This window comes from Mixophyes fleayi, chromosome 1 (genome assembly GCF_038048845.1).
Source record: "Mixophyes fleayi isolate aMixFle1 chromosome 1, aMixFle1.hap1, whole genome shotgun sequence".
NCBI classification, from domain to species: domain Eukaryota; kingdom Metazoa; phylum Chordata; class Amphibia; order Anura; family Limnodynastidae; genus Mixophyes; species Mixophyes fleayi.
In genome coordinates, this window is record NC_134402.1 from 5,811,534 (window position 1) to 5,826,420 (window position 14,887).

Consider the following 14,887-nt stretch of genomic DNA (forward strand, 5'->3'; position numbering starts at 1 on the left):
CGTTAGTTAAAGAGCATCTGTCGCACACAGTGGAAGCTGCCATACTGTGGGCTGAATGGGCTGAACCATTACCCATTAAAATGTAGCCTATCACAAGCAAGCAGAGACATCACTGATGGACTTCATTAGCCATATCTATGAGGCCCTGGGTCCTGAGCTGCAATCTGTTCGTCAGTAATGGCACAATGCACACGATGGTCACTTCCACAGTGTGTAGGCATCAGATGTGCTATTTAAAAATATATTTTATTGCTAATTTCCATTCACTGCAACAGTGAAATTGGTGAAATATCCGCTCACTTTTGCTTGCGCCCCGCGGAGAAGCCAGTAAAATTGAGCGTTACTTTTTACTGTATAAATGGTAATAGTGCGCAGCCACGATGTTCCGCGATGATCAGTAAAACTTTCCTCTAGTCTCCAAACCTTCAAGCGTTCTCTGAAAACCCACCTCTTCAGACAAGCTTATATTATTCCTCTACCACTCTCTTAATCTCCCCTATTACCACTCTCTACACAGCTAACACAAGACAACAACCCTCTGACCAACATTGCCACACACAGCGCAGTCAGTACTTTTACCTTTGCATTCTAGCTGGTCCAATGTGCAATATGATGTAGCACATGTCCTTGTGTTTCATACTCCCATTGTCCTATAGATTGTAAGCTTGCGAGCAGGGTTCTCTTACCTCTCTGTCTGTCTGTATTACCCAGTATTGTCTTATTAATGTTTGTTCTCAATTGTAAAGTGCTACGGAATCTGCTGGCGCTATATAAATAAATGTTGATGATGGTGATGATGATCTGCCCCTTTATGTCATGTGATGCTCACGTGTCATCATGTAACATGTAGTATGTGATGTGTACAGGCCGGGCTCTCTCTCACTTCTGCTTCGCCCCACAAGTATCTCTGAATAATTTGCTGCAGGAGGTTTATAGGTCTCCTGGATTGTGAGACGCTCTCCTCTCAGAGGCAACATAACAGTTTATTTTTAGATCCGTGTCCAACACGTTGTTCAGTATCCGGCTCCAGCAACACCACAGTACTGACCTCATCATGTTAATACACACGCGTGTCATAAAAACGTTTTACTGCACATTATACAGAGCTGCCAATATCTACTTTATAGCTGCTGGCTGGATGGTACGTACAGCCTGGAGAGGAGACCGGAGGCTGGGCGGGCGGGTGTCGGGCGAGGTCACCCTGACTGGGAAACTCCTCGGTGGTCTTGTGTCTATTTATGACTTTTATGTAACCTTTAATCCTCATATTATAAGTGGTTATAATGCCTCTTTAACACAACTTATCTCCTGAGAATAACAAAACATCAACCTTGACTCATAGTCAGTCTGAAGCGATTCCTGGGAATTTCGGGTAGGTGTCCGCGAGGGAGCACCAGCTATCCCAATCCGAGTCCTTAGGATACGTCACACAGTCCTTTTACACTATTAAAATTTTAATAATTTTATTGATGTATGATGTACATATACATTATTTTATACCTAATTTTATTTTGATTCTGTTTATATCTACGCACAGCAATTTAAAATGACAAAGGAGAATTATAACTCTTGTTTTATTGTTTTATTATTGCAATCATGCAATGTTAGGATTTTATTTTTGAAACATCAATAAAGTTATTCCAATTTTAACACTATAAAAAGAGGCAGAAAGGAGATGGCACCAATCCTTGACCACAGGACGAAATGCGTCAGCACAGGCTATACTGAAGGTGCTTTGATCCACTCATCAACATCATCATCATTTATTTATATAGCGCCACTAATTCCGCAGTCAGTAAGTAATTTGCGTTCCAGGACCCTCCGGACAGAGGATTAAGTGCAAGGTATACTCAGGGAAAGGATAGGGCAAGAATTCCTTCTTCATTCCCACTGCCGAGTGCCGAGCGCCAAATACAAACACATCAAAGGAGCATAAACATGTTGTTATTGGGTGTTTTTGGATATTTTAGTGTGTGTGCATAGAGTCACTTAACAGTATAATTTGAGATTGACTACTGGGTGTTTTTACAACCCACAAGCAGCAGGGAAACGCTGATATTTTATGGTGTTTAGTATATCCTTACTAAGAATAAAGGATCATATAGGGTGTGAAGTTACAATAGTTTAAAAATTTGTCAGACTAGATGGGCCAAGCGGCTCTCATCTGCCGTCAGATTCTATATTTATATATATATCAGAGCGGTTTAGTTCTCCTGTAGGACCACACGTTATTAACCCTTACCTGCCTGCATCTCCGACCACAGCTCTCCCATCCCAGTTTCAACTAGAAATGTCCGACTGTGTCGAGATCTCCGAAGCTGCTCTCTTGCTGGTAAGGAAGGACACATTGGTTAGAGGAGAGTCTCTTCATAGTATTTACCATTGTGGCACACTTTCCCAATCAGCGGTTTCATGCAGGTGGGTGTGGCCTGTTTTATGGCGACACACGGACTGACAGACGGATAGGACAAGTCCTATAACCTTACTACCAAGGTAAAAGCCCCTCTTTGCTGGCATTTGTTTTGAGCACTAGGGAAGGAGGTACATTTATGTGTATGCCTCTCTCTCTCACAGTTGGATATAGAAACAGGCCTCTGAGTTTGGACCCCTACATTTTGGTACCTGTAACTTGATATCTTGACAGGGTCCAATGGTGACTAACAACCTGCTACTCTTGAAAGCGAACAAGTCTCAGAGGAACGCCCTGTTCTCTAGTGAAACTTGCATATAATTTTGCAGAGAATTCCCTCATCCTTAACGTCAAACACCTTTACTGTGCACGTTATTACCACTAGAGGGCAGCAGAGGAATTAATACCAATACTTTACCAATCACCCTATTATCATATGGGGCTTAATATGAATGAAAGATGTTTAGATCCTGTTTAACCCTTTCACTGCCAGTGGTCTGTGCTGTACTTTTGCCTGCAGCTGAGGTTGATGGGATTTCCTTTGGCAGCGCAGTTAGGTAAATATGTGTTTAAAGTATAATTTCTGCTTTGTGAGTTTGTTTTAGGGGTTATATATACAGTATATTTACAGTCCCCACATCTGCGGTGGCCGGGTGTAAGGAGCTCTGTGTGGGTGATGGCAGTGAGAAGGTTACGCACCTTGTCTGAAGCTGGAGTCAATGCTCTGGTCGGAGGGGAAGCCATTGAAGAACGCCTTGCAGCTGAGGTCGATGAGCTGGTGGAGACGGAGCTTTCTGCAGTAGATGGAGGCGGCTTCTGGCTCCAGCGCAATCAGGAGCTGATCTGGGTTTTCTGGAGATACCAAACCGGCCTAGGAATTAAGAAGACTCAGAGTGAGGGCGATTCTTTCAGAAACAAATCACCATAGATGCTAATGCTAGTCACAGACTATGGAGTGTAGTTTAGGGTGCAGCTCCTCAATTTCACCTCGGCAGCTTTATACTCTCCGCAGCTCAATCTGACATTTTGTTTAGCTGTGTGACTACAATATACACCATTGTGATGTTCTATCAGATGTAGGCTGACGTTGTGTTACTGCTGACAATCACAGATGTAAAGATTACCAAGTAAGCGGCTTCTCTCATGAATTGCTTGGCGGGCTGCTTCCATATGGCGGGCACTGTTATCACCCATCGGATGGCTTCTTTCTCATTCAGAGATGGGCACTGGTCCCTGAGTTCCTGTTTACAAGAAAAACCCATCCATGAATGAACTCTGCAATACTAGTGTTTCATGACCTTATAGAATAATTACACTTTATCACCAGGACAGTATGAGCCGCAGTGGCTAAGTCTGTTCTTGTCTCAGCTGTTGACTAGTATCCTGGACGCTGTCCTATCAGTCTGAATTCCTCTTCCGTCCGGCTGGCTGTCACAGCCGGGACACATTGTTCAGTTGTATGACTACAATCACCAATCTCTGTGGGGGGCCCGCTCCCAATGGAGCATTCCTATTGGTCCCTATTAGTTTAAATGCCTGGGTGGGCTTAGCATCCCTGCCGGTTATAGCCTTTTGCTCTGCATTACGTTTGCCTGTTGTGTTGCTGAAACCATATACCTATGATTGTCTACCTGTTGCCTGACCCTGCTTATCCCTGGCTGCTACCCATCTCCACCCCTAGCTTGTTCTTTGGACCTTCCTTGCCAGCTGCCCGCCCTGACCTTCTGGCTTGACCCTGACTTCAGTTGTTCGCTGTCTGCCCTCGACCACATGATTCGTTACTGGTTACTCTGCCACCTGGGGTACTACTACTCCTAGTCTCATTACCCAACAATACCTGGTAACTAAGATAAGCTCTTACTACTCTGAGTATAAGACCTGGCGACATCTGAGTACCTGTGAGCATATTACGCTCTACGGGAAAGGCGGCTGCTATAGGTGAAGATCTCTATCTGCCTTGTTCTAGGAGCTTAGCTAGTTTCTAATGGGAGCTGTAACAGGTAGATCAGTTGGCTGCTGCCTAAATTAACCCGTTGTGTGTGTCTATGTGTGTGGGTCTGTCAGTGTGTGTGTATCTGTGTGTGTGTGTGTGTGTGTGGTATAGAATTATTTAGACTGTAAAATCCACTGGGTCAGGGACTGATGTGACTATAATATAATCTCTGTACAGCGCTGTGTAATATGTAGGCGCTATATTAAGGTTTATATAAATATTAATGGTGTACATTAGCTATTGTTACACAACCTATTTCCTGCTATTTTCTTCTTACTTTGTGAATACAGATGAAAAAAAACATATTTAAATATCAGCTTTATCTTCTACAATAATTGTTTGTACGTTATCATTCAGTGGCCTAATATTTCCACTTTTTATCCTACGTATACCACATGGGGACCCACAATCCCCTTCTAGACAAGAAATACAAGGAAAGTAATTGCGCTGGTACATGTAACCCTACATCCACATGTACACTGACTCCATGTTACAGGCCGGAATCAAGCGTGTTTCATACCTGTTCTGTGTGTAGTATTCATATCTATTAGAGATAAGAAGTTGGGAGACATGTTCTAGCGTGTCCCTGACCTGTAACGCGTAACACTGACCTGTACCGCGTGACACTGAACTGTACCGCGTGACACTGACCTCTACCGCGTGACACTGACCTGTACCGCCTGTACCACGTGACCCTGACCTGTACCGCGTGATACTGACCTGTAGCATGTGACACTGACCTCTACCGCGTGACACTAACCTGTACCGCCTGTACCGCGTGACCCTGACCTGTACCACGTGATACTGACCTGTACCGCGTGACACTGACCTGTACCGCGTGTACCACGTGATACTGACCTGTACCGCGTGATACTGACCTGTACTGCCTGTACCGCGTGACCCTGACCTGTACCACGTGACACTGACCTGTACCGCGTGACCCTGACCTGTACCACGTGACACTGACCTGTACCGTGTGACACTGACCTGTACCGCGTGTTCCTTGAAGAATCTTAAGGCGTGGGCAAAGACCACTAGTGCCTGCACCTTCTTCCCATTCACCGCTTCCAGCTCCGTCTTCATGGTGAGGTCCTGAGAGACAAAAACATATAGTTATAGATAGACCCGAGGCATCTTCCCTATTATACAGAGATTACTATCTGGATATAGTGACATGATAACCAGGAATATATAGATCTCCAAACCTAACAAGTGTCCAGCGCCCAACCTCAGATTAGGAGCATTTGTAACAATTCCATGAACATTTCGCCCTCTGTATCGTCACACGTAGGACCCCCCCTCCGTAATGTCACACATAGGACCCCCCTCCGTAATGTCACACGTATGACCCCCCCCTCCGTAATGTCACACGTAGGACCCCCCCCCTCTGTAATGTCACACAAAGGACCCCCCTCCGTAATGTCACATGAAGGACCCCCCCTCCGTAATGTCACACGAAGGAACCCCTCCGTAATGTCACACGTAGGACCCCCCTCTGCAATGTCACACATAGGACCCGCCCCTCTGTAATGTCACACAAAGAACCCCCCTCCGTAATGTCACACGAAGGACCCCCCTCTGTAATGTCACACAAAGGATCCCCCTCCATAATGTCACACGAAGGACCCCCCCTCCGTAATGTCACACGAAGGACCCCCCTCCATAATGTCACACGAAGGACCCCCCCCTCCGTAATGTCACACGAAGGACCCCCCTCCGTAATGTCACACAAAGGACCCCCCTCCGTAATGTCACACGAAGGACCCCCCCCTCCGTAATGTCACACGAAGGAACCCCTCCGTAATGTCACACGTAAGACCCCCCTCCGTAATATCTGACGTAGGACCCCCCCTCCGTAATGTCACACGAAGGACCCCCCCTCCGTAATGTCACACGAAGGACCCCCCTCCGTAATGTCACACGAAGGAACCCCTCCGTAATGTCACACGAAGGAACCCCTCCGTAATGTCACACGTAGGACCCCCCTAAGTAATAAGAACTGGGATCTGCATAGGAACGAAGGATAATAAAAGCTTTGCTGTATCTTTAGCTGAGTTATTCTCTGGAGTGTTAATAAGCCCATCCGGTGTCATAGGGGAGGGGCTCAGAGGCTATAAGTTGGATGGGCGGAGTTTTATTCAGCCTTGCAGATCTGGATGTTGCCCACCCACCCTCCCTGCTTTGTTTGGTTTCTAGGAACATGAGGAATCGGCTGGATACTGTTCAGGATGGTTATCAGTTTCTGGCGGCGGAAAACGCAGTCAGTCGGCGGCCAGTGGTTGGTTGGGCGCACATTTACGGTATTGGGCACGGTGAACCCGCCTCTCTTCGAGTGAATCGGTTATTAGTCTCGGTTCAGGTACCGCCCCTGTGGGTTGCCCTGTGGTTGCTTTCCGTATAGCCCAGAGGATGGGCGGGTTCTGTGGAATCAGGACGTGGGTCGTCCAGGTCCAGGTAGATATGTGCGCCCGGGATGTGATTGGTTGGTCCCCCACTTGAACCCAGGGGTTTTATTGTTCCCCAGATGATAAAGTCCTAAGGAGATGCTAGGACAGTTGGGTTTTGCCTGGCACGCGTCTACTGACTGCTTTATTCTCCTCCACCATAGTTAAATAAATAATTTAATAATAATTTAATTTTGCCACACTCAAGTCTCGTGTCGTTACTCTAAGGTAATTGTTGAATAAGAGGAAGAAGGTAAAAGAGGTTAAGATATCAGACATAAGACTTTTATGTCACACGTAGGATCCCCCTCCGTAATGTCACACGTAGGATCCCCCTCCATAATGTCACACGTAGGACCCCCCCTCTGTAGTGTCACATGTAGGACCCCCCCTCTGTAATGTCACACGTAGGACCCCCCTCCATAATGTCACACGTAGGACCCCCCTCCGTAATGTCACACGTAGGACCCCCCCTCTGTAATGTCACACGTAGGACCCCCCCTCTGTAATGTCACACGTAGGACCCCCCTCCGTAATGTCACACGTAGGACCCCCCTCCGTAATGCCACACGTAGGACCCAGCAGATTGCTCTTACGCTGGTGCTGTGAATTTTCATCTTGAATTTCTCAAAGTACAGCCAATCTCGCGCCTCCTCAGGGTCCAGGTCGTGGTAGAAGTCTCTGGCCGTGTAACCCAAGCTGTGGAACGCCTTGTCGGGGGTCAGCAGCAAACTTGTGGGTGTTTTCTGGTGGGCCACGCCAGGATCACCCCCTTCCCACTTCCTAAAGAGGAATAACACAGACGCCGTCATACTGGAAAGTATTTTATAATCATAACTGGTCTGAGATTTATTATTAGGTTCTATTAAGCTTAGTTTGGATGTATCTGACAAGTATAAAGATGTTCTAAATAATATTCATTAGGACATTTATAAAAAGCATCGCACAGGTAGTTGTAACCCATAGCAACCAATCAGATCTGTGCTTTCATTTTTTGTAAGAACAATGATTTTCATACTGTGATAGAATCAGAGTGTTGTGGTCTGTAGCGTCGCTGTCTCTGCTCGGCACCCTGGGCCTGATCCATCTTAGACGTTCAAATCTTGTGTACATAGCTCAGAAACGGACCTTACGTGGGCAATTCATGTCCCAACGCAATCGTCACTTACTACTGCCTACGACTGGAGAGACGGAACGGGGGAGGGAAGGGGAGGACTAAAATAAACAATATACAGTTGGGGTGTAACCGTTCAGACGCAGATGCGGATGATTCAGTCCTGGGTTTCTCATAAGTTGGCTGGTTTCAGCCGTATCATTTGCACCCGCTACAGGTCAGGTGTAAGAGCTGAATGATAGTGATCACTGACACAGCACCATCTATCTTATGAAAACTACATGTATACATGCCTCTAACTAGCACAGAACATGTATATGCAAGGAGGATACACTATAGGAACGCACTGCATGGACAGTACAAATTGAAAATAAAAAATATATATTTCTATGAATGATGATACTGATAAGAGTTGTTATTTTTTAATGCGTTCTCCGACCTTGTATTGTACATATAAATGTGCATATTTTGCAGCTTGTTCTCTTTACATACAGCAAGTTACTTACACCCATCTACACAGATCTTGAGATCCGCTTGGATTTGAATACGGTCGGAGCTAGACAAGTTGCGTCAGGCCCTTTGCCTGTACCTATACTGCTGTATGACATTGTATTAGAGGTCTATGTGGTCCACAGCCAGCATGTGGCAAGGTCACAAACCAGCCATAGGGGCTCCTATGTCTATAGTTATAATTTTAAGTAAAATGAGCAGAGGTTGAGCCCTTGCCGTCCCTGTGTTATAGGGGGGAAGAGCAATATCTGAACATTCTGCCAAACTCCTGGATATAGATGCTCCAGCTACGTGAGAGTCCTACTGATGCTCTTAATATCTTACTAAATGAAGGTGCCAGAGTTTAGTGAGGTCCACTTGCCCCTGCTGAACCCATCCTGGCACCTCAGTTGGGTGGACTTCAATGCCCAGTTTCTGCTCAGTGTGGTCCAAGCGAGGACTTCCTCCATGGCTACTGCTGTGGCCCCTAATCCCTAAGGACATTAGCGACCATCACTTCTTGGCTGAGAATTATTAACCTGATAAATCAGTTCTACAACAGAGGAGACGTTCAGTTCATTCTGTACCAGGATGGAGCCTTGGATGCTCCAAGGCTCCGAGTCTTCAGTAGGAGGTTCCTATGAACATGACCAGGAGGCAGCGAAGGAAGGAGTCAGATGAACATACAGTATATCAAATAATGTCATGATAGATTTACCTCTAATTTCATTCAAGAACACAATATTGTCACTTTCTCCCCCCAAACCAGAATATCTCGCCCTATTCCCATTGTTGTGTTTGGTCCCAAAGCCATTAGACCTAATGAGATTGCAACAGACTGGAGCGATGGCTGTAATGTGTGAATGTGTATTGTGTGTTGTCTCCTCTGCAAGTTCCAGCATTTAATGGAACAAGTTTCGGAAACAAATTGATTGAATTATTCACTCCAGTCTGAAACAATCTCATTCTTTCATGTTTTTGATGGAATCTGTGTGGAAAATCTGTGTAATGTGAGCGGAGCTCTGACATGAGACAGAGAATTTGCTGTATCTATCACACAACAGTTACTGCTCTTTTATAGCTCATATAAAAGCAGGCTGGATGTTTATAGATAACGTCCATCCCTTGCCTGGCCCGTGGAACCTATAAATAACTGGAAACACTCTGTGGCTGGCATGAAACTCATTCTTCATACAGAATAGCTGTAACTGATACCTCCCCGGGGTCCCTGGTTCGTGCACATGATTAGCGTGTTCCCCTTATGCCTGGCAGAGAGTCAGCACTCGGTGGAAGAACATCCTGTGGTACAATGCGGGGGGATGGAGGTAAAGCCAAAACACATTCCAAAATTCCCGGGTTGCTAAGAGACCGTTTGAACCTGAATTTCACTACTGAGGACTAGCAGCGATGTGCTATATAAGGGCCATTATAATCCATAGTTATGTCTCCTACAATTCCACCTCTCTGGATATCTTTTGTCCAGCGTGGCCTAAGATGGCACAGAGAGGTGCTGCAGGTAGGGAACGACTAAAATATTGAAGCTTATGGAAAACATTATTTGTAATGATGATGTAAATTATGTAAATGTACATTATGGACCTGTATTATGTAGTAACTAGCAGGGGCGGGCTGGGGGCAGGGGGTCATCTGCCCCCCAGGCCGGTCCAATACTGGGTTACCTTGGGCAGGGTCACTGGACCACCTGCATTTTTTTCCCTTTAAAATGTTCCTAATAAGCTGCTGAGTTGAGTCTTGCCCCCTGAGCTAACATTTGCCAGCCCTCCGCTGGTAACCAGTGTGTCCTAGTTTAGGATCGTCTGTTCCTCGATGCCCTGCAGGTAATCTTCATACAAATGTCTCATCCGATACAGGTATTGTAACCGCATCAACATCTGCTGTGATAGGAACTGTACGTAGAGGAATAGGGACTGGGGCGCACGCAGGGGGGGTTTCTGGTTCTCCAGAAACTACTCCCCTCCGCGAACGAACGGCCACTAGAGATTGCCCCTACACAGCAGCACTGTACTGTACAGCAGCCGCGGCTCTGTCACAGAAGCGTCCGCGGCGGTGCTCTGGTGTACTACAATACAGCACTGCCGCGGATACTTCTTTGACAGAGCCGCCTCTGCTGTACAGTACATCATCGTCTATATATTATTTTTATTTTTGGGGGGGGGGGGAACCACCCCTTAAAAATCCTGCGTTTGCCCCTGAGGGAGATCATCTCTCTGCTCAGACCGCAGCTATTGTGATGTTTAATGATTGTATTTCAGGTGTGTAAATAAAACTGTGATAATTAAATTATTACAGGATGGTTTTGCAGATGGAACAGAATTTCACAAACTTTTAGTGACTGTACGTAAGTATTCAAGGCTTACAGTAAAATTGGGCACTCTATGCACTCTTCTTTTGGGGTACTGCAGGTCCTAGCATGATCTAGCCGCCTCTGGCATGCTGGGACTTGTAGTTCCCGTTAACAGCTGCAGAGCTCAAGCCTGGTTTATTATAAAAAGATACTTATGGTTGTCTTGATCCACACCCAATTCCCACCAGTGCTGCTGGTCCAGCTCGCTCTTCCTTTACCGTCCCCTCTACTGCTATTGGCCTTCTTCTTACTTCCCCAGTACTGCTCCGCCAGCTCGCTCTTCCTCTCCCTTCTCCAATAATGCTCTGCTATCCCTCCCCTCCTGTACAGTGCTATGAGAGATATAGCACAATACAGCAAACTATATGAGGGTACAAAGTATTGGAAGAGATTATTATGATGGATATAGTATAATTATAGCATTTGGGGCAGTAGCCTAGAGCCCCGGGCTGTTAGTAGGGCCAAACTTTCCCCATTCAGAATCAGAAGTACAATTATGTCATAACGGTTTTATCCCGTCACTGGGCAGTGATCTCTCCTGTGGAAGAGGAAGGTGCATTGTGGGGGGTATTATACCCGGATAGATGTGCTACAGATCAGTGCTCAATGTACTGTGGACCATAAGAATTATTACAGAAAGTCTGTCACATCTGTGATAATTATTTGAAGTTTGTAGGTGTAAAACAATCAGAGTTTTTCTATGGTCACTTTGGTCAAGAGAGAGCGGAAATAATCCATGGGCGCTATATGCCAATATGGTGCCTGTTGGAGGGCCGGCGGTGTCCTGCACTAGCCTTGTACGGGAGCTGTGATATAGGGAGACAGTGCAGACGGGTCCCTGTATTTGCATAGGGGGCTGATATTATTCTGTGCGTGTTCCCAAGCTGTAGGCACCGAAGAAGTTACCTCATCATGTGAATGGCTTCCGGGTCCTTAGCGAAGCTGAAGGCGTAGCCGCTGGAGGTGGTGCCAAAGTCGATTGCCACAACCACGAAGAACCGAGAGACCCTGGTTGTCCGGTGCTCACTTCTCTGAAACACAAGGTTTGCGCCATGTAAACGTGTCTCACTGACAAAGAGAACCAGAGGTTTCCCTGACAAGTTATTGAAAGTAGAACCATCATCAGACGTCAAGTATAGGGTTAACAAATCTTTATATGTGAGACAGTAGCTAGAAATATACAAGTGTCAGGAAGAGGTAAGAATACAGGTTATTTAAAATGCCTCTGACTTATATCCTACTTGTGGATGGATGGAACAGAGACATCAGTTTATTCAGTTCACGTATTGGGGATTTGCAATGCAGGAAGTTGTATACTAATTATATATTCCCAGTATAGGGAGGTACAGTACATATAGGAAAATGGTTACTCGCTGGGTAAACATTGGGCAGTAGTTATATGTAGACCATTAGATGGAGATAGAGATATCAGATACTTCCAGGGACATCTGTAGACAACAGGGACCCATACATGAGTCTCATGAAGAACATCAGGGGCCCAGACATGAGTCTCAGAAGACTAAGAGTGGCCCAGACATGAGTCTCCTGAAGACTAACAGAGGCCTAGACCTGAGTCTCATGAAGAACATCAGTGGCTCAGACATGAGTCTCAAGAAGACTAATAGGAGACCAAACCAGAGTCTCAGGAACACTAACAAGAGCCCAGACCAGTCTTGGAAAGACCAACAGGGGTCCAGACCAGAGTCTCCTAAAGACCAACAGGGGCCTAGACCTAAGTATCACTTTTTGTGTTGTTAGTTTGTTCACTGCCTCTTTCCATAATGATGGCTATTAGCATGTCTGTACGTACGTGTCTGTACATGAACTTTCCTGTGTCCCCAGGGGCAGTTAAGGGGGTGGAAGTGTGTTTTTGCACAGCCCTAGTGTTACGAGCTAAGTATTGATATTAGTATGGGATTATGTGGTGTTGTTTAAGGTAATATGGGGGCATTGTGATGGTATGTTGTGACATGGTGAGGTGGTACATGATGGCATGGTGAGGTGGTACATGATGGCATGGTGAGGTGGTACATGATGGTATGGAGCTGCTATGATGGCCATGTAACTGTATTTGGTGGGCACTGGGACTGTATGAACGGGACACGTGTATGTAATGTCAATGTTATGGGGGTATGTCACTGTAAGAAAGAGGCAAAGTAAAAAAAAACTAAAATAAAACATAAAACACTAAAGTAAAACAAAAAAAATAATAATATTGCCTCCTTAAATTGTGACATCAGAATCCATCAGGCCCATACAAGCATCTTGGCATTTGCCGGAAGTGCGGGTGTTCCTGAGGGGAACACCCGCACTTCCTGGGCTGGTGTATCTCAGTCACCCTTCCACCCCCTTCCATGTAGTCACTGCGTTCTGTGCACCGCTGGCAATCACTCTGCCCCACTGAAGTACTGTCATTATTACTAGACAGTGTCATGAACTGCCCAGTTATAGGCGGGAGTGTCTGGCATGCCTTCTGTCACTGCTCTGCTGTAAGTCGCCATGTTAGGGGAGTGGCTTCTCTAACTGGGCAGGCAGAGTTTGACTGACAGCTTTGCAGATTTGTTGCAGTTTGGGGATTGGTTAATTTTCTATTGTCAACAACACCACCATCTCCTCTGTCACCCAACTCCGCTGCCTGGATATCACCCTTGACTCCTCTCTGTCTTTTGCCCCCCACATTCATTCCCTTGCCCAAGCCTGTCGCTTCCAACTACGCAACATCGCCCGCATCCGTCCCTTTCTCCCTCAGGATGCCGCCAAAACTATCATCCACGCACTCATCATCTCCCGCCTCGACTATTGCAACCTCCTCCTCACTGGCCTCCCCCACTCCCATCTCTCCCCCCTCCACTCTATACTCTATAATTGAACATTTCAATGTAAGGCTTTAGTGGTCCATTAATAAATCCCTCTAAATTCATCCTAGCAGAAGGAATTAATCTTGGTTGTGCCAGCTCTATTCATAGACTATATTTTCTGTGAAATGTGAATTTACAAATATAGTGTGGATGGCGTTGGGTGGAATTGCAAAGCAAAGTGAAACTTGGTGATTGTATCGTACCACCTTCATTCTCTGATAAATGACCCGTTCGTCTCGTGGAATGTCTCTTCTCTCTAGTAGAAGTATAATTACTTACCGGGGACTGCGATGGTGTTAGAGGGGCGATATTGCAGCTTTCGTTTCGGAGGCTCGGTGAATTTGGTGGGGACGGCGTATAGAAACGGTCCATGTTGGTAGCTACAGAAGAAAAGTTAACACAATATCATTATCAGCTATAATGCTCCAGATATAATGATATTCCACAAAGGTATTATATTCCTTCTCTTATTATGTATCTGATAGTACTGAGTATTACTAAGCTACAGGGGGGATGAGTGTAAGAGGTAAAATTATTTGATATGCTTATATATATATATACATACATACATACAGGGGAATGGGAATGAAAATTTTCAGGGGGGGCACAAGGCCAAGGACTACTATGGGGCACCTTTTTCTTGTGTTTAGCATCTCGTTTTACAACAGTTGTAACGGTGACTGTAGATATACAAAGGCTGCCAGTTCTATGGTAATTTTTGTCAGTGTTATATTAGTATTAATATTAATTACCAATGAGTACAGTAGCTGTTAGAACGATAGATAAATTCAATTGTTCATCTTAAAAATGTACATTTTTCATAGTCCTTAACCTAGTTTTTGTACAGATTTCATTGACAGCCATAATCTCGTTTGATTGGGAGTATTTTTAAATGTATAGTCACAGTCTCGCTGGTTATGGTTTGTGCTATAAATTCATATTGCTGTATCTCATGTTTGTTACTGGACGCACGAAATTCAGGGTAAAAGTAAAAGTAAGTAATAGTTGTCCATCATCAATACAGGTTGTTTATTAAATGTTCATGAATGCAACTCTTGTCGTTTTTTAAATAAACAAATCAATCAATCAATAAATCAATCAATCAATCTGCATTAAATCTATACTAAGGCAATCTATATTAAAGAACATTTAATAGTTATACTAAGACAATCTATCATTTAAAAAAGTTTCACAAGTTTAGAACAGATACCGTG

At 45.2% G+C, this 14,887-nt stretch overlaps 1 protein-coding gene across 3 annotated transcripts in view; it reads right to left on the minus strand.

The window, feature by feature from the left end:
* HSPA12B (heat shock protein family A (Hsp70) member 12B) overlaps window positions 1-14,887 on the minus strand; it is a 57,839-nt gene that overhangs the window by 14,140 nt on the left and 28,812 nt on the right. For 2 of the 3 annotated variants that reach the window (XM_075185755.1, XM_075185671.1), the window contains 7 exons: window positions 13,953-14,053; window positions 11,722-11,846; window positions 7,444-7,630; window positions 5,391-5,495; window positions 3,535-3,651; window positions 3,110-3,281; window positions 2,243-2,329 (listed from right to left, as the gene is read on the minus strand). In XM_075185755.1, coding sequence (XP_075041856.1) covers window positions 2,243-2,329; window positions 3,110-3,281; window positions 3,535-3,651; window positions 5,391-5,495; window positions 7,444-7,630; window positions 11,722-11,846; window positions 13,953-14,053 — 894 coding nt within the window. The remainder of the gene's footprint in view (window positions 1-2,242; window positions 2,330-3,109; window positions 3,282-3,534; window positions 3,652-5,390; window positions 5,496-7,443; window positions 7,631-11,721; window positions 11,847-13,952; window positions 14,054-14,887) is intronic. The other variant, XM_075185842.1, reaches the window with a different exon arrangement.